The sequence below is a fragment of the Pelodiscus sinensis genome, chromosome 7 (genome assembly GCF_049634645.1).
Source record: "Pelodiscus sinensis isolate JC-2024 chromosome 7, ASM4963464v1, whole genome shotgun sequence".
Classification (NCBI taxonomy): domain Eukaryota; kingdom Metazoa; phylum Chordata; order Testudines; family Trionychidae; genus Pelodiscus; species Pelodiscus sinensis.
This window is the reverse complement of record NC_134717.1, coordinates 56,436,921-56,457,737: the sequence shown is the minus strand read 5'-3', so window position 1 is coordinate 56,457,737 and position 20,817 is coordinate 56,436,921. Positions and strand designations below refer to the sequence as shown.

At 45.7% G+C, this 20,817-nt stretch overlaps 1 protein-coding gene across 4 annotated transcripts in view; it reads left to right on the top strand.

The window, feature by feature from the left end:
* Positions 1-20,817, top strand: part of KIAA2012 (KIAA2012 ortholog) — a 125,972-nt gene that overhangs the window by 12,115 nt on the left and 93,040 nt on the right. For all 4 annotated transcript variants that reach the window (XM_075933854.1, XM_075933853.1, XM_075933852.1 and 1 more), the window contains exons 3-4: positions 17,911-18,073; positions 19,211-19,366. In XM_075933854.1, the coding sequence (XP_075789969.1) occupies positions 17,911-18,073; positions 19,211-19,366 (319 nt within the window). The remainder of the gene's footprint in view (positions 1-17,910; positions 18,074-19,210; positions 19,367-20,817) is intronic.

Sequence of the window (20,817 nt, the reverse complement as noted above, 5' to 3'; positions counted from 1 at the left end):
CAATGTAACTTAACGTTGGGGCTGCCTGAAGTTGCATTGGCTGCCAATGGCCCCAAGGGGCTATTCTAGCAGCTTGGGAAATGAAATACTTAGGAGAACAGCTTCTCCATAAAGACTGTCACCTCATCTCCCTAGCCGGCATGTCAGACCCAGTATCCTCAAGTTCTTCTTCTGAACTCTTTTCTCCCTGATTTTCAGCCCATCCAGAGATATATTTAGTTTTGTTTTACGATAACTTGTATCTTTTAATAACACGAACTTAGTGCTAATGGAAAGGTGGCAGCTGTACAGCACTGAAACGTGAAATTCTCTGGGTAGCAACAAATCAAGCACATGTTGGTCAGTGGAGCAACGACCTCACGCCCTCCATTGCCACTAATATCCCTCCCCACTGTCAAGCAACCAACAGTAGGAGCCAGAGGGCAAGGACAGACCTCGGGAGGAGAATACAGGAGTCCTTGGCGCATTCACAAAGTGAGACACTCATTCGTGAGGTGCTAGGGTTTTCTCTTTGCCCGTTCTGTGCCGGTGGCCTGCCCCCACTGTTCCTTATCATTTGTATTAGGTAGAAATTAGACTCCTGCAACAGGGTGGGACTCACCACCATGGGCACCTCCTGCCGGACACTCTGGGAATTAGCTTTTCAGCTCTGGAGCGCCCGCCTGCATCTGGTATCTCACCCACCGTTACCTGTTTTTCTCCATCACTGTGTACTAGGACCTACATCCTTTCCAGACTGTGGCATTTTCCCCGCTGCGTACTGACCTGCCACAGGGCCCCCACCCTCTGGGGTCCTCATACAGGAAGATCTGGATGAACTTGAAAATTGGAGTGATAGCAATAGGATGAAATTTAATAGTGAGAAGTGTAAGGTTATGCATTTAGGGATTAATAACAAGAATTTTAGATATAAGCTGATGTCAGCTGACGGTCAGGGCAGTGTGTGCGTGTGTGCTATACACCCAAGACTTCAACTGCTGAGACCGGGGTCCCTTGCAGCAGGCAACCTGGAGGAGGTTGATGGGTGCCCCAATAAGTTTACAGGGAGAGCTTATAACACCTCAGATTTTAGCTGCTAGGATACAGAAATCCCTTCGCAGCAGGCAGCCTGGGGAGGCTGAGAGGTGCTCCAACGGATCTTTCCCCTGGAAGCGACACTATCCAAAACGCCCAAGCTCTCCCTATATCTGTCCCTTATGACCGGCTGAAGTTCTTTTAAAATTGTGCTTGGTTCTGTTACAGCAACTGAAGGAGTCAGGTTAAAGCTTAAACAGGTACTATTTTATTGTTACAGGGTAAACTTAGTTGTTAAATGCTACTACTGTGTTACAGATAACACAGTCACTACAAAGGACAGGACAGAAATTACACTAATAAGTCACTTATAGGTACCATGAAACCCCTTTGGTTCTCTGAGCTCTTATTAAATGCATGCAAAATAGACACATAGCAGGTATAATTCTCACCCCTACGTTCCAGACTTGGCATTGCCAGCGTCTTTCTCTCAATCCCTCGGGAAGAAGTAGGACGAGGTTGGGCGTCCCACAGACCTCGGGAGACAATCAATACCTGCTAGCAGGTATAGATGATTGGAGCTCAAATGGGGTGGGCTACTATACCCCTCTTTATACCCCTTGGGTCATGTAGGCTTCTTCCTGGTCTCAAGTGGCCAATTAGGAAAAATGGCTTTGAATGCCAAGCTTCCCACGAAGGGTGCAAAGCATAATTCACACCTGGGAAAATGCAGACAATGGACACCTCTGGTATGTGATGGGCGAAGATTCCTCTCCTGGGACAGTGCAGGTGTGTCAATTACTGGTACTAGCCATCAGGACGGCGGGAGGCCCCGGGTCGTCAGCTAGCCCATTTACTGTCTGGTTTCTGTTTATGGTAGAATCAGGGACAGACAGCACACCTGCGTTCCCAGGGCATCAAAGGCTGACTGCCTTTCTCTTGCTCTCTGGGGGGGGAGGGGAAGAAACAAGATGGGGTTCATGTCTGGCTACAGCTGGGGACACATCAGTTGGAAGTAACGGAGGAGGAGAAGGACCTCAGAGTCCTGGTTGATTATAGGATGACTATGAGCCGCCATTGTGACATGGCCGTGAAAAAGGCTAATACGGTCTTGGGATGTATTAGGCGAGGTATTTCCAGTAGGGATAAGGAGGTGTTAGTGCCATTATACAAGGCATTGGTGAGACCCCATTTGGAATACTGTGTGCAGTTCTGGTCTCCCATGTTTAAGAAGGATGAATTCAAACTGGAACAGGTACAAAGAAGGGCCACTAGGATGATCCGAGGAATGGAAAACCTGTCTTATGAAAGGAGACTCAAGGAGCTTGGCTTGTTTACCTTAACCAAAAGAAGGCTGAGGGGGGACATGATTGCACTCTTTAAATATATTAGGGTATGTCTACACTACAATGTTAGTTCAAACTAACGGACGTTAGTTCAAACTAACATTCATAGCCGCTACACTAGCACTCCGCTAGTTCGAATTTGAATCGAACTAGCGGAGCGCTTAGTTCGAACTAGGAAAACCTCATTTTACGAGGATTAAGCCTAGATAGAATTTACTAGTTCGAATTAAGGGGTGTGTAGCCCCTTAATTCGAACTAGTGGGAGGCTAGCCCTCCCCAGGTTTCCCTGGTGGCCACTCTGGCCAACACCAGGGAAACTCTATGCCCCCCTCCCAGCCCCGGACCCCTTAAAGGGGCACGGGCTGGCTACGGTGCCCGTGCCAGGTGCAAGCCTGCCAGCACCCAGCCAGCAGACCCTGCACCTGGCATGGCACAGAGCCATCCACCCGATGTCCCCCAGCCCACCCCCTCTTCCCGGGACCAGGCTGGCGGCTCCCGGGAGCTTGCCCAGGACCGCAAGAGGCGGGCACCTTCCTGGGCTAGTGCGGACATCGTGGACCTCGTCCACGATCTCCGCACTAGGCACAGGAAAGTGGCCGGCTAGGGCAGGAGAGCTGCCAGCCTGGCCACCCAAGAGCAGGTGTGCATGAAAATCAAGGGGGTCCACTGAGACCCCTGACCCTGAGCCCTGAGCTTACAATGGCCGTCCTGGGTCAGACCAAAGGTCCAGCTAGCCCAGTAGCCTGTCTGCCAACAGCGGCCAACCCTAGGGACCCTGGAGGGGATGGACCGAAGACAGTGACCAAGCCATTTGTCTCGTGCCATCCCTCTCCAGCCTTCCACAAACTTTGGGCAGGGACACCACTCCTACCCCCTGGCTAAGACTACTCCATGGACCCAACCTCCATGACTTGATCTCACTTCCCTTTAAACTCTGTTCTAGTTGTAGCCTTCACAGCCTCCTGCAGCAAGGAGTTCCACAGGTTAACTATTTGCTTTGTGAAGAAGAACAACTTTCTCTTACTAGTTTCAAGCCTGATACCCATTCCTTTCCGTTGGTGTCCTCTAGTCCTTCTTTAGGGGAACTCATGAAGAACTTTTCTGAATGCACCCTCTCCACCCAACCCCTGCTTTTAGAGACCTCTATCCTGTCCCCGCTCCATCTCCTCTTTTCTAAGCTGAACAGTCCCAGTCTCTGTAGCCTCTCTTCATATGGGACCTGTTCCCAACCCCTGATCATGTTAGTTGCCCTCCCCTCTCCCAGCCTTTCTCTTCCCCTCTCCCACCTCCTTTTCCCAGTCTCCCCCAGTTTTGTTCAATAAAGACAGAGTCAATGTTGGAAGAAACGTTATCTTTATTTTGTACATCAATAAGAAGGGGGGCTAGGGAAGGGTAAGTGGAAGGAGGTGAGGGAGGAATGGGGTACGAGCCCCCGATGGGGAGGACTGGGCTGGATCTGCGGGCTTCTGGGGGTGGAAGCTCTCCTGCAGCCCCCCGATTGCCCCCTCTCCCCAGATGGCAGCCTGCGGCAAGTGCAGCCGGGCTGATGGCCGAGTGGTGTGATGTGCCCAGTGTGGGTACTCCGGGCAATCCAAGCCAGGACTGTTTTGCAAGCGGGGCACCCCTTAGAACTGTCTGTCCGGGGTGGGGGTCGGGACCCTTTAAGCGCAGCCCTCGGCTAGCCTGAGACAGCAGCTCCACGCTCTATGTCCTCCTCTGATGCCCTGCCGGCACTGCTTCCGGCCATCCTTAAGCCCTGTTCAGGGTCCACTCAATGTGGACTTGCTAGTTCGAATTAGCAAAACGCTAATTCGAACTAGTTTTTAGTTCTAGACGCGTTAGTTCGAATTAGCTTAGTTCGAATTAACTAATTCGAACTAAGTTAGTTCGAATTAGCGCTGTAGTGTAGACGTACCCCTAGAGAGATAAATACCGGGGAGGGAGAGGAATTATTTAATACCAATGTGGACACAAGAACAAATGGATATAAGCTGGCTAGTAGGAAGTTTAGACTTGAGATTAGATGAAGGTTTCTAACCATTAGAGGAGTGAGGTTCTGGAACGGCCTTCCAAGGGACGTAGTGGGGGCAAAAGATCTATCTGGTTTCAAGATTAAACTAGATGGGTTTATGAAGGGGATGGTTTGATGAGATAACATGATCTTGGTAACTAATTGACCATTCATTATCAGTGGGGAATAGGTCAATGGAGGGATGATAGGAGTTACTATAGAGAACTTTCTGGGTGTCTGGCTGGTGAGTCTTGCCCACATGCTCAGGGTTTAGCTGATCGCCATATTTGGGGTCGGGAAGGAATTTTCCTCCAGGGTAGATTGGCAGAGACCCTGGAGGTTTTTCGCCTTCCTCTGTAGCATGGGGTACAGATCACAGCTGGAGGATTCTCTGCATCTTGGGGTCTTCAAACTATCTGAAGGCTTCAATATCTGAGATATAGGTGAGAGGATTATTCTAGTAGGGGTGGGTGAGATTCTGTGGCCTGTACTGTGCAGGGGGTCAGACTAGATGATCATAATGGTCCCTTCTGACCTTGAAGTCTATGAGTCCTCTCCCTCTGGGATTCCCCAGCCCCCTATACCTACCTTGCCTCAGTGACCCACGGCCAGTCTTCATCTAGCCCCTGCCTCAGGGGCAAACTGCTGTCTGAAATGGCCACTCATCATTGGCAACAGGGTGTGGACCTGCTGCCTTCTGCTGCCCTGGCTGCCTCCCCACAGCCCTAGTACCTTTAGGCCTTGCATCAGGCCCTGCAGCCTGGGTGCTTGTCTGGCCAGAGCTTCACCAGCCCTGCCTGCTTTTCACCAGCTCTGCTGTAAGTCAAGAAGCCTTTGCCAGAGCTGCTCACTCCACTGCTCCAGCCCTCTTCCCGGGCTGGGTTTTAACCCTTAAGGGTCCACTGCCCCAACCAAAATCTGAGCTGAAGTCTGCCAGACACTGTACAAACACAAAGCGAGACCATCTCTGTCCCAAAGAGCTGGCAGTCTAAACAGGTAAGAGAGAGAGAAAGGACGTTTTATTGCCATTTTACACAGATGAGGAACAGATGGCTAGAAAGGCCAAGTGACTTGCCCAGACTCACACAGGGAGTCAGTGGCAGAGCAGGGCATTAAACTCAGACATCCTGCATTTCAATCCATTGGCCTAATCACAAATCCAAGCTTTCCCTCTAGCTTACAGCCACAGTCACACACCTGCAGCTCAGGAAAAAGACAGAGGGAACATGCGGAAGTTCTAGTATAATTTGTGGCAACCCAGGCACCCCAGTCCACAACAAACACCTGCCCAAAAATTCGCCCAAAATTCAGGGTGAACCATGGCCACTGGCTTTACAGACCCCCAACAAGCACCTCATGGGAGTTGTGGCGAGGAAAGTCATGAACAGGCATCACTGTCACTAACCTGTCAGCCATGAGATCTGTTTACAGTTTCATGGTTAGAACAGCTAGAAGCTTTTCTCCTGCAAAATTAAATCTGAAAATTTTAGCCATACCATTTAAAGGATCTCCTGCTCCCTCATCAACAAGTCAAGTCTGGGGCTTGCCCTCTAGTTCTGGCAAGAGTAGTGTTCAGTGTTCAGTCCTATTCACAGCCTGAACTTTTTTCTGTGTCTGTCAACAATTATGCAAATGATCTCATGTACACTAGGAACTGGACTGAGACTACCAATTCATTTCACACATACAACTGATTTGAATCAGCAACCTACATGTGGAAAGATCCGGATCATATTTACCAGTATCATGACTACCATCTAGTCCTGTATTACATTCCATTTTAAATTGATAGTGTCCCTAAATATACAACAAATGTGTAAGCCATTTCAATATTAATGTAATTGTAATGTACAAATAGAGAAAAAAAAGTGAAGGCTCCAAATTATTAATCATATTTTGCAAAAAATGCGTAGGAGCTTCAATAGTTACCTAGAGTTTGTTTTTGACAAATCCTGCTCTATTAATTATCTGAATTGCAGTAGCATTTAGAGACCATATTCCCATTGTAAAGGCCTTCTAGAAACACATGATATAAAGACAGTCCTTCTTGCACAGACTATATGTTCTTATAGTCTAACAGGAATTTATGACATTGTCGTTTTCACTATATGCAATACACATACACTCTCTTGGAAAAGCCAAAATAAGCCAAAGTCTTCATAATTTATGCACGTAAAACTGCAGGAGACACCTCAAATACTTCAGCTGTACTGCAGCAGCAAAGTGTAAATAGAACAATTATTTAAATGATTAAAATGTGAAAATTATCTCAGATACCAAGAATTCTATATACAATATTTTCAGAACCCTGGAAATAATCCCCAGTAATGACCTTCAGTCCTAAATTTACAGTTAAAATATTAATCCAACTTCTCTGCCTATGATATGAAAATGTACCTTTAGATATAATAATGCATACTGATGACCCCAATTAAATATTTGGAAAAGTCCCAGGAAATTCAATCCATGCATATCCAAGAATGAACATTTTGCACACTCCTAATTACGGGACTGGCATTTTTTTTTTAAATTACTTCAGTAGCAGCATTTATGTCAGAAGAGCAGCTCTATCCCTTCTCCATCACATCAGAGTGAAGATATCCTTTAGGGATCAAAAGTGAGCTCTTTAAAAGAGAGCCTTCAATAAATCTTCTGAACCAGCATCTGAACTAATGAGGAAGACCTCAGTCCAATCAAGGTAGCTCTTGCCTAATGCAGCCGGCATTTTGGAACAGATTAAACTGATTCTAATGGGCTGTGATGTAGCTTTCCCTTTAAAAACCCTAGGATACCATTAATAAATATTGGCCATCCCACTAGGAATCCACACTTCTGGAGTAAAGGCAAAACATCTTATATGAAATCACTGCCTACTGTGTCATCATGAGCTACATCAATGAAACCAGGCCCGACGTTCAAAGATTAAAAGAAGAGAAAACGAATACTGCTGTGACCAAACACATGAAATCATCTGCTGACTGCCGCAAACAATTAGAACTGAATAGGGATATTTTCAGGCACTTGCAAATCATGTGGCTGCAGGAGGTCTGAGGAAATGAGGCTGGGATTAACCCATCTTCAGCCGTAGCAATGCTCTAGTACTGAAACAGAGGCATGAGCCATCGTCGTAATGAAAAATCCTCATTTATGGGAACACCCTGGAAACACAATTCATGTTTTTTTCTGTTACAAATTAAGGAGCCAGCCAGTACCTTGTGGTTAATGGATTTGCTCTGTAATATGGAAGACCTGGGTAAAAACTTTCTTTCACCAAGCCAGTAGGAGATCAGAACAACATGCAGGCCACATATTCAGTCCCTTTGAGGAAGGAGACTCCTCCTGTCAGTCTGTCTCAAGGCTTCTGGAGAATGTAGGTGTGGTGTTGAAGGACACAGCTGTATTGGACTCAAAAGGGAGGCCCATTCTGCCCTTTTTATCCAGAAGGTAGGCCACTGTGAAAGTAGAGTTTGGGAGCAGTGTCTGTGGGTGCTGGGAGGTTAGCAGTGGATCCTGAGAGGTTCAGGAGTGTGTGGAAAACTCCTGTGCAAACTGAATTGGGCAGAGCAAGGACTTAAACATGGATCTCCCACACCACAGGCAAATGCCCTCAGGCACCAAGATACTGGCTATTTTGGGGGCTCCCAACTGGCACCTTTCCACAAAGAGTTTTTATTTCGCTCAACTGGCATTTTCCAACAAAAAACATTTCATCAAGCTATTGCCACCAACCAGCACTGGCTATGTCATCCTTTTTAAACAGCTCCGATTTTTATACCACGCCTCAAAGGAAAACACAATGAAGCAGCCATTATTATTATTCATGTCTTTTCTGTTACTCAAATTACAAGAAAGAAATATGCCTTAAATGACGTGTTCACAGATGCTGGGGTGAACAGCTGAATTACCTTTCACAGTTGCTGCTATTTCTTATCTGGATTGCTGTTGAACAAAAGCAAAAGTTCATGTGGCTTCCCATTTACAAAATGTAAAGGGAAGAAAAACACAAACCACTGTGAGCAGCTCTTGGAGAAAATAAAAAAGGGCCACTAAGGAGAGGAGGTAGAACAGAGCAGGGAGGGTTTAAAGGGGCTCCACACACATAGAAATGGGCCGGGGGCTCTGGTGTGTGCACATGTATAAAAGGGCAGGGGAGCTCTGCAACAGGCATGCCTGTAAAGGACCACGGGACTCTGAATGTGTGGGCGCACATGCATGTGTACAAATGATGGGATTCTGGATGTGTGTGTAAAAGGGTGGGGAGCTCATCAGGCCTGGCTAGCACTGGGGCTTTTACCTGGCTATCAGACAGCGTTATGTGACACAAGGCCTCTTGCTCTTCTTTAGTAATTCCATCCCTCCTGGCCAAGCCCTTAGATGCCTGCTGGGCAAACCACAGAGGGGCTCCCCTGCCGGAAGGAGGCTCAGTTTACAGCCAGGCAGCTCCCCTCAGTTCTGTAGCCAGGCTGTTACCCACTGGACCCCGCCAAGCTACCTCACAACCCTCTGAGGAGAATGGCGGGAATTCCCACATGCTCTCGCCAGACCTGCAGGGACCGGCTGCAACCTCTGCAGGCCAGGGAGTACAGAGCAGTGTCTGCTCTGCAGCAGCGTCCTGCGGAGGTGGGGCCCTGTAATAGGGTTGCCCACTTTTTATCGGTACAAACTGGAGCAGCCTAACCCTGCCCCATCCCTGAGGCCCTGCCCCCGCTTGCTGGGGCAGAGGGGTGGTGGATGGGGAAGGGGTGGGGACTTGGGCGTTCGGGTTCTGGGTACAGAAGGGGACTCTGGGCTGGGGCAGATATTTTGGGGCGTGGCAACTGCATTTGTTCAAACTCCATTTGTTCAGTTTGCTCCAGCTGGGCATGGGACTGGGGATGAAGGATTTGAGATGCATGACAGGATTCCACAATGGCGGGGGGAGGGGCTGAGGGGTTTGGACTGTGGGAAGGGCTCTGGGCTGGGCAGGTATTTTGGGGCATAGGGGAAGGCTCTGGGCTGGGGGCGCGGGTTCTGGGGTGAGCCTGGGGGTGAGGGATTTGGGATACAAGGGTGAGCAGCAGGTTTGAGGAGGGGCTCAGGCTTGGGGGTGGGAGTGCAGAAGGGGGTACAGGCTCTGGTTTGGGGGTGTGGATTTTGGGATGAGGCCAGGGATGAGGAGTTTGGTGTGTAGGAGGGGTGACAGGTATGTGAGGGACTATGGGGTGAGGGAACTGGGGCTTGTGCCGCACTTGAGCAGCTCTCAGTCAGTGGCACTAAGGCCTGCGTGTGCTGGGGAACTGCGCTGCACCTCGGAAGTGGTGCACCCCAGCAGCGACCAGCAGGTTCAGCTCCTAGGCGAGGGGTGGGAGGAGTGAGGAGGCTCCACAGCATGCAACTCTGCAGCACCACTGAGCAGACTTTCAAGGGCCCAGTCAGCGGTGCTGACCAGAGCCGCCAGGTTCCCTTTTTGACTGAGCGTTCTGGTCGAAAACCAGACACCTGGTCACCCTACTCTGTAGAATTGGGGAATTCCTGTTGCTGCAGGTTTTGCAGCTGCTCTCTGCATGTGCCTGTCTTTTCAGACAAGCGCAGCCCTGGTGACGTTAGTTTGTCTCAGTACCTCAAGCTGTGCAGCTTGGCACAGGCTCAAGGCTGGGCCTACGCAGAAGGCCACACAAGAGTACAGTAGCTATCTGCACAGCCACAGCACATAACACACGACTTGATAATCAATGGCTATGCTAGCATGGCTGGCAAACATTATTCATCATTATAGCTGAAAGAGGCCAGGAGAGTGAATTTTGCTTCTTGGGCATTTTCTGGCAAACCGCAGTGCATGCAACAACTGATCCCTTAACACTGAGAGATGAACAGATTGTTTTTCTTTAAGTTTTCAGCATTCCACTTCCAGCAAGCTTAGTACCAGTGGTACAAAGCCCACTATTTGGAAATCCATCAACTAAGCCATCAGACCTGCTCTGATTTAGATGGGACACCTCCAAGAGAAGGTGTGTCAGATTGGTGATATTGGCAATCCTGTGCTTCCTACAGAACCAAACCTCCAGTGGAATATTGAAGAAGAAACAATGGTGTCTTTGGCACATAAATTAGAGATCTTGGCCACCTGTGGTCATTAGGGAACCCAGGACATGTTTCCCAAGAGTTGGAATATTAGCCCTGGTACACTACCCAAACTCTATCCTGGATATTTGTATTCTCTCCACTTTAAACTCCTCCACTTTCAATTAGAAAATTGTCTTTTCCATTCCCTTTTCTAAAATGTTGTATAGAGTTGCAGTGTGCTGTTAAACAGCTATACATCTTTCCAAAGTCGTGTGGCAGTAATTCCCCCTAGAATTCTTTGGGGAGAGGGGTCAACAAATGAGTGAACAAGAGGCATCGATCCATATAGTATATTCAAATTTTCTGAAAGCCTTTGGCAAGGTTCCTCACCAAAAGCTCTTAAGCAAAGTAAAGTGTCACGGAATAAGGGGGAAGATTTTCTCATGTACTGGTATATGGTTAAAAGATAGAAAACAAAGATTAGGAATAAATGGTCAGTTTTCTGAATGGAGAGAGATAACTATTGGTATCTGTAGGGACCAGTCCTGTTCCGGGCCATCCTTACCCATATGCAGATGTGACGGATCTAGTTTTGGGTGCGAGCGCGCAACCCCCTCTGAGGGGTCACGGCCCAGCGAGCCCGCCGTCTCGTTCTTACGGTTTCAGTATTTTGATGGGCACGAGCTCCCGACGCCCCCCCCCCCCGGGGGGAGGGCGAAGTGGGGCCCAGCAAGCCAGGCATTCCCGGTTCCCCTCCTGGGTGTCTCAGTCTTTCCCCATGGTTCTTGGGGTGACGGTGCCTCCTGTCTCCCTCTTGCTCCCTTTTCTCCCACATTGGGTGCAGCACGGAGGAATTCAGGAGGTTAGGGGGACCCGGGCCCACCCTCTCCACTGGGTCCCAGCCCGGGGCCCTAAGGGTTTGGGTGCTGACCCTCACCCTGCTGATGGAGTCCCACCCTGTAACGCGTCAGCCCATGGGTGCCAGAAGGGCCCTGCCCTGGGCTACTTCTTAGCCACCCTTGAGTCCATGGTTTCTGGGCCCGAGCCGGTGATCCTTACCTCTTCGTTGGGGGGGGATGCAGGATTTTGCTTCACAGCTCCCCCAGGGTCCCGTCTCCACCGGGGAGGGAGGACTTGCATCCCTGGCGTCCTCCTCCTTGCCTTGGCTCCGGGGCGGCTTTTGAACCTCCCGCTGAAGGTCACGGCGTCTCCCTCGTCCCCGCCCCCAGCCTTGCCGGCGTCCCTAGATCGGGATGCAGGGGGCAAAGTTGCGTCCCAGCGCCCTCCACCGGGAGTGCGCGCGTCCAGCCTGGCCCACGGCCGGCCCTATTCCCCGAGGCCGTGGGACTCTGCTCCTCACGGTGTTCGGCAGGCGCGCCTTCCTGATGGCACGCCGGCAAGGCAGCCCCTCCCAGGCACTCTGTGTGAACACACAGCTGTGTAGGGCACCTAAAAATGTGGTGCACCACTAGGTCTTAATGTCCGCCCACCTGCCTCTTCCTGTCCCTGTTCTGTGGCTCGGCTTCCTCTGGAGAAGATCTAGTTAACCTAAAAGTGAAATAGCCAGAGTGAGACAGGCCTATTGGTAGAACACTGAACTTCAAGAAGTACTGAAGCCATTTAACAGGCATTTGCCAACCCCACGTGTATACTGTCAGTTTCTGAATGCACTGTGTTAGTCGACAGGACCTTAGTTTAAAATTTCCTTTAAAAATCATTCATTACTGTGTTGCTGAAAATTACAAAATTACATGTCTAAAAAATCATCACCTTTCCCCCTCCTCGCTGGGCTGCCATTGGGCATAGGAGCACCAGTTTAATAGCACTACAGAGGGTCCCATAAATACTAAGGATGTCCCTTGTCCTATTCAACATATTCATCAATGATCTGGAAAAAGAGATAAACAGTGAGGTGACAAAACTTGCTGATGTTACAAAACTACTCAAGAGAATTAAGTCTTAACCAAATTGCAACAAGCTTCATCACACAAAACTGGATGATTGGGCAACAAAATGGCAGATGTAATTCAATGCACAGTAATACACACTGGAAAACATAATCCCAACCATACATATAAAATGATGGAATCTAAGTTAGCCGTTACCACTCAGGAAAGAGTTCTTGGAGTCATTGTGGGTAGTTATCTGAAAATATCCACTCAATGTGCAGCATCAAAAAAGCAAACAATGTTGAGAATCAATGAAAAAGGGATAGAGAATAGAACAGAAATATCCTATTGCCTTTATATAAATCCATGGTACATCTACATCTTGAACACTGTGTGCAGATGTGGCAACCCTATCTCAAAAGAGATTATACTGGAAAAGAAAAAGATTAAAAAATAGACAACAAAAATTATTAGGGGTATGGAATGGCTGTCATAAGAAGAGAGAGAAATAAAACTGGGACTTTTCAGTTTTTCAGCTTGGAAAAGAGATGACTAAAGGGGGATATGATAGAAATCTATAAAATCATGACTGGTATAGAGAAAGTAGATAAAGAAGTGTTATTTACTTCTCATAACTCAAGAACTAGGGATCACTAAATGAAATTAGTAGGCAACAGGATTAAAACAAACAAAAGGAAGTATGTTTTCACATAGTGCACAGTCAACCTGTGGAACTCCTTGTCAGAGGATGTTGTGAAGGCCAAAACTATAACAGGGTTCAAGCAAGAACTAGATACGTTCATGGAAGATAAGTCCAACAAAGGCTATTAGCCACAGTGGCCAGGAATGATGTTTGCCTACCTCTGTTTGCCAGAAGCTGGAAATGAATGACAGGGGATGGATTACCTGTTCTATTCATTTGCTCTGGGGCAGCTGGTATTAGAAGACAGGATACTGAATTAGATGGAACCATGGTTTGACCCAGTATGGCCATTCTTATATTGTTATCTTCTGGTTAAAGCACTTTGTGATCTTTCTGTACAAACAGCGCTATATACATGTAAATTCTTCATTATGGCATTGGGAGTCACTGCATGACTTTAATGCCCTCTTAAGATACAGACTTTTTGGTATGTGCTATGCATACAGTGCCTTAATCTACTATTTAAAGGGCAAAATGGAATCCATATGGGTTATGTATTGACTATCTAGAGGAGTCTGGGGTCCTCAAAATACTACAAGAGTGGTTCTAGCATTTTGTTTAATTATCCTGGAAACAGAGTTGTGCAGGGGAGCAGTTTCCAAAGGGGAGAGTTAGGCTGGGTTTTCTCTCTTTCATTGGAATTTTTTTATGTTTTCAGTAAAAGCTAAGGTTCATATTTTCAGCAATTCATACACAGAGGTTGATGCCTCAGTTTCCAGATGCCCAACACAGGACCTGCCTTCAACTGGAGATGTAGCTGAAAGTCAGACTCTCAGTGCATCAAGAAGGGCCTTCTCTTTGAGATATCCAAAACTGATGGATTCTTGAAAACTCAGGCTTAAATATTTACTAGGAGGCTGTGCCCGCTGCTCGCTATGCTTGCCTACCCACTTCACTTGAGAGAGTCCATTGACGCTGATGCTGTGATGATGTCATTCTGTCACGTGTTGGGAATACTCTGTCGTCCAGCAGGAAAAACTTTTTTAAATATAGAGAGAGATTAAATGGGGCAAACTAGATGCTGTGTGATCCCGCAATACAAAACAGGCTCTACTTGGGAAGAACTCTTGGTAGAAGAAGTTTACTGAAGCCAGATATGCCTACACAAATAATCTGAGGAAAATGCAAGTGGGGACTTAGGAGCAGAGTGATTACATAGAGTAACTGGCTGTGGCATGAAAGAAGGTAGACAAGTCTCAACATGCTTGCTGCTATTATTGAAGCACTGTGGCAGTTTTCATTAACAGACATTCAGTACATGCTAATAATTCAGCTCAGTAGAATCTAAACTAACTAGAAACAGAGGCTAACTAGCAAATTTTGCTATAGCACTATTAAGTGTCAATTATTGTGAATTAAAACCCAATTCTGCCTCCCCTCCCTGAAGCTGATGGAAATTTTAAACATAGCTTTTAAACGGGAGTAGTCACATCTCTCTTCTTTCTGGGGTCCTAACAGTTTGACAGTCTTCCAGATCTGACAAATTGTTTCCTTGCCATTTAGGATCATCATGGGACACAAAGTTTTAGGGAGCTCACAGACAAACTTTTCATTCCCCATCCCTCCAACACACACACACACACACACACACACACACTTCCAAATCCCTCCAACACATACTCACTCACGTACACGCTTCCAAATCTATGGTATTGCTGGAGACGACGCTGAAGATTACTGTGTCTCATTGTTTGGGCTACATTACAATTGCCACATCTGTGAATAGTAGCAACATACTGTACTATAATCCCACCAAGTATCACCCTATATCCTAAGCTCTTATGCTGCAGTTGTGGGCACTTTCAGTCATTTCCCTCTCATTCCTCTTTTCTCCCTCTCACCTCCCCAACTCTGCATTTGCCCTTTGTGGATGATTAGAGTTTCCTATATTTACTTGCTTAGTTTACTTGCCATTTCTTTCTTCCAATAGACACAATCATTTGCTCATAAAACCCAAGTACTATATCCTCCTGGTGGCTTAACTGGAAAGATACATATTTCATAGAATATTAGAACTGGAAGGGACCTTGAGAGGTCATCAAGTCCAGTCCCCTGCCCTGATGGCAGGACCAAGCACTGTCTAGACCATCCCTGATTCTCAGCTCTTAAATATCTCCAGTGATGGAGATTCCACAACCCGCCTAGGCAGTTTATTCCAGTGCTTAACCACCCTGACATGTCCAACCGTAATGGCATTCAAATAGTAGATTTTTTTAACACTTTAAAATGAAATTCTAAAATAATGATTTAGTTTAATTTGACGTAGATCTGGGTGGGCAATAAAAAATATGGTGGCCCCCCAAAGTTAGTCCCTGGCAGGCTTCCATCATTATATTTACCTGTACCTCCGCAGGCATCAGGCGATCGCAGCTCTTGTTGGCCGTGGGTTGCCGTTTGTGTCCAATGGGAGCGTCGGGAAGCGGTGTGGCCCAGGACACCGCTTCCTGCCACTTCTGTTGGCCACGAATGGTGATCTGTGGCCAACAAGAGCTACAATTGCCTGATATCTGCAGCGGTGCTGGTAAATATAGGGCCCACCAGGAACTAACCCTACAGACCGGATCCAGGCCACTTCTGATGTAGAGGATAAATCCATTACATAATTTTATTCTAAATATATAAATGTGTGTGGATTCTCAGCTTTATTGCAGTCAATGTTGATGAGATTAATATCTATCTTTCTCCCACTTGTGGCACTGAGTGGCTCCTCTATTTTCAGTATTTTCACTGTGCACTCCTGCTGGCTATGATGTGCAGTATGGAAGTTCTTCTAGCAAAAGAAGAGTGGCAGGTCCCCTTGGGTGGAGTATCTCAATGGTACTCCTAACTAGCCAAAAAAGTTACAATAGGGCACTGTGAAGAGCTCCTTCTCTCCCTCAGCAGGGACGGACTGTGCTACCCCCTCGGGTTTCTGTGGGGCCTGCTATTCACAGGACTGAGGATCATACTCACAAGGCACAAAGAGTTCCAGGACACATGAAGCACCACATTGCAGCGTGGTGTCAAACCACCGCAATGCAACATCACAATGCTCGAAAGCAGCATTACTACACTGAGCCATAACACAAGGACACCAAATCCCAGCATCACAGCATTTGCGAGAGTGGAGTTTATTCCTACTGACTAGTCTAAACTGGTCCACAAGCCAACAAAAGAGAAGTGAAGGAGAGAATTAAGCCTGCATTTCCCCATATGGCAGTACAGAGTACAGCTTTGTCTCTGGCCTAGACCCATCAAGATGCTTTTAAATAATCAGTGTCTAATTCTATTGAACCGTGGTCTCATTTAAATTTAATCTAAGTCTACATTTCATGACTTTTAACAAAGGTATTTTTTCAATCACTCTTAACTAAATTGTATTGGAAAACAGTTCTTGAAGACCCATGAGTTGGTTGCATTAATAATATTTATTCTCTTGTCTAATGTACTTTCCTTCAAGTTTTGTGTTAATGTGGAAGGACAAATTACCTGAAAAACCATCTTAAAAAGGATCGTGGCGGTGACTGTGCACTCAGCTGCTATAGGAATCAGAATAAAATCAAACTCAAAATAAACTTAAATAGCTTTGTATTTGTATTTAAGTTTTTTGTAGATTTATTTTAGTTTAGTTTTGCATTCGAGTAGCCAATTGTGGAACTGAAGTTACTCCAGAGCTCGTTTCTTCTTGGTATTTCCATCAGCCAGCAACCAAGAGAAGACCAGATCTCTCATTAATTCAATTCCATTAATTGGCTCCTTGCAACATTATCATAACACAAACAAATAGAAATTGGGTTGGAAATGACAATTTTAGGTACTTCCTGGTTTTGTGTAGCATGCAAATATATAAACATAGCTTTTCTTGCTATTGGCTGGCATTTAGCACTTGCACTTTCCAGTCTCCAGTGAAAGTAAGCCGATAGCAGAGCTGATTAAGAATTTGACAAAACTTTCACAAATTTCCTGGAGGGGTTCCCCACACCACATTAGCTGCTAACACGATGGCTGGGACACTCTTTTGGCATATCAGAAACACAAGTTCCTTCCTCTCCCAGATTTGGAGCAGAGACTTGATCCTAGGTCTCCCAAATACCAGGTAAGTGCTTTAATCACATCAGGACACAGAGTCAAAGTGGAATAGCATCTACAGGAAAAACAGAGAGAGAGAAAAACTGACTCAGGGATTAGGACACTTACATGATTCTCCCACATTTCAGGTGATTGGCATTTCTGTTCTGACATGGAACAGATACAGATTGCAAAACCTCAATAATTTTCATGAAACAATTCTTGTGTTCTGGCCCACCTTCATGTAAAGCTCAGATAAAATTAGAAAGCATCAGAAAACTAACTAAACTTTTTCATGTTTCAGCATCCTGTCAGAGTTTGGGTTTGGTTGGGAATTTCAGTTAAGGTTCAGGTAAAGTCCAGATCAAATTTTATTTAATCCACTCTCATTTTCCACAGGGGTAGAGAGGTATTTTTTTTTAAATAATCCATGGCCTGATCCTGCTACCTATAAAACCAAATGGAGCATAGCCATGAACATCAAAAGAAGTAGGCTGAAGTCCTTGATGTCCAAAGTATAACATTTATTTTCTTGGCAGATGATCTTTACCCTTCACTGGTATTTAATTTTAACTGAAGATCTGAATTGTTCCCTTGTTTTGTTTTGGGGTTGTTGTTTTTTTGGGGGGATTTTCAGACTCTTACTCTCAACCTGCTTGTTATAAATTCATCATCATGTTATTTCCCCATCATAATCTAGTGGCACTAGATCCCTGCCTTTGGGCAACTATGCCTTTGGGCAACGTCAGGTTTTTTTTCTGAGTTATTGATTAGAATCTGTTAACAACAATTCATCAGCTTTAGAGAGAAACAAAATGTACAGCAGCTGAAATCTTGCTATGTGTATTATTGCTGCAGAAGGATCAGAGAGGGATAGCTTGGCAGCCACACCTTCACTTCCTGAAAAAGCCAGATAACCAGACTGACCGACAGATTCGTCCCGGCTATTCGGCCAAGCGGTACCTCTTCAGACTCTTTCAGACCTGGGATCCTAGCATTAGATACAGGCTCCAGTGTGCAGGTCAGTAACCTAATGTTAAGCAGGGTTAGTGCAAATATTTCTGAGCTATCATTTGGGGGACAGAATGCATTCAATTCACTGTGTGTTACCAGTGTAATTAAAAGACCAAGCCATTTCTTGCTGATAAGTAGAAGGAATAGACTACATTTCTAGGTGCCTAATCCAATTTCCTTGAAAATCAATGAGAAGAAATGTTTGTTTCAACAAGAGTTGCATCAGACTCCCTTGTTATGTTAATGTTTATGAATATTAGAATCTGATATGCTCATTATATACAAGTGAGATGTAACATGGAAATGATCCCTGTTCTGTATTTACTGATATGCGTTTTCCTCTCTAATGCTCTCCTAATCTATCAAAATGGAGGTGAGTCCAGGGTGCAAAATTTGTATCCTGAGTCCTATCTGAAACTCCTCCCAAATTTAGAAGTGTGGTTGGCTTAGTTCACACTGGTAGCAGAGGACAATCACAAAGTTTAGAGCTGCATTCAAATATCACCATACATCAGGGGAGTTCAGATCTGAAGTGTTCATTTGAACCAATTTATAACCATCTGCATTTTCCACAGAAGATAGCTTATTCAGGCTCTATATGTATTTTTAATTCTTAAAATCTGTACACATTTGAATAACCTACAATTTACAGGCAATTTGTAGTTTACAGCCTGAGCCAATATACTATACTAGAAACAGTATCCTGTCAATATCGGAAAATTGTTTGGAAAAATGAAATAAAAACATGGCCTTCTTTAACAAAACTGAAAATGTTCATGAACAACATTCATTTTTTCAAACTTTATTTTTCAGCAATATTAAACATTATTTAATATTTTATTTTTCAGCAATATTAAACTTTATTTTTCAGCAAGATTAAACATTTAATCTTTTCCAGTTTTTGTTTTATTGTTTTTTCCCCTCTTCTTCAAAAAGAACAAACTGAAAACAAAAAATTAGAATTTCACAACCGAAATTTTTGAACAGGCAGAAACTCATCCTTTTCAAAACCTCCAGAAGAATGGCTTTGTTTGTTTACTATTTCTCCTTCCTCCATTTTTCAGTCAGTCTAGTCAATACATGTAACATTCTCTCCTATCTTATCCCAAGTGACGTATCTTTGCTTGCAATATATACTTTCCAGGATACATCAGGGACCCTTTATTGCTTCAGGAGAATTCCCTATACACACCAAATCACAGACTAGGACAACAGGACCTGTCAACTGTACCCAAAAAATATCACCTTCTGCCTGTGATCCCATCTTTCTGGGATGAGTCAAATCAACAGAGTCATCTAGGTACAGTAGCAAGTACATTTCTAATATAAAAAAATCCAGTCTGTGTAAGATTTATGTGTTTATGCCTCTAGGCAGATGATGTGCATAATAAAGTCTTCTCTGAAGGAATATATTGTTGCTAAGTTATCATCTTATAAGATAGCTCTCAATAAGAAAAAAATCATAGAATAGGCATAGTTAAAAAAATGAGTAAGGGAATGTTTGGGATTAGAACCAAAACCTATTGCATCCTGAATAAGATCTCCAGGTAAGATAAAAGAATGAGTAAGCCGTGCAGATAAGGGCAAGGAACAAGGACCTGCATGTACAACCCTCTGTTGCAGTTAAAAGGAGTTGTGCATTAATGATTTACTTCCTTATGTTTCTGCTCAGTGTCATTATTTCTGCACCACTATCCACAAACTCTGCAAACACAAGAACCCAGCATTTCTCTACATACCACTTTCTTCGTTTTCCATGGGAAGTAGAAAAGCACTGTAATACGGAGCTGGCTGTCATAATACCACCCCCAGGTTATCTGTGGTGGTGATGACACTACTCTGAGACAGGTCCCAGTGCCTCCAAAATTCAGTTAGCTCTGAGCTCAAGAGGCACCATGTGCCCTCAGCTCCCATGGCAGATAGTGGGGGCTCAGCACGGCATGGGTGGTGCTCAGAACATTTAAAGAGCAACCTTGTGCTCTGCCTGCTCATGAACTGACCCAGCCAGACCCTGGTTTGTGCACAATGGGCACCCTCAACCAATGTTCCCTCTAACTTTTTCCATCCGTGTGCATAATAAATTTTGTTATGTGCGCTGCGGTATGTGCAGAGGAGCACCCCCAGGGGAAGCACATGCTGTTGGCTGTGGGCGCTCTGCTAGTCAGCTAAGTGGCATTTGAATTTTTGCTGGGTGGTCGCCCAAGTGCTCAGTTTATGGGGAACGTGGCCCTCAGCTCTGGAGCCATGAATGACAGTTCCACAAATGCAAACATCTCTGTTGTAAGAGACGGACTTTTGAAGTTATTATTCCAAAGGGTGCGTTCACTGGCCACGCCAAGAGAGGAGAGCTGCATTTATCCACAGCAACATCATGAGCAGCAGCAGAGCCAGCCTACCCACAAACGTCACCTCTGGGAACTGGACTGCAAAGTCCTTTTAGGTGACAGAACACCCCTCAGACAGTAAGGACTGGCCTGGATTCAAACCCATGACCTAGGTGAAGAGCTCGGTATCCCATTACCAAACTTCTTAGCTCCCCGTTAGCGTATGGAAGGGACTCACTGCTGCCTCTGTTACTGCTGCACCAGTACTCTTGTTCATACATCTGTTTCCAAGTGGTGTCCACAGCCAGAAACATCTTCTCTCATATGCACCTGGGAAGGCCGCTGTACTCTGACAATTTCTCCGAGGCTTGGACCTTGCCTCAGTCACTCACTGCCTTTGCAATAATCCCATCTGGAGGACACAGTG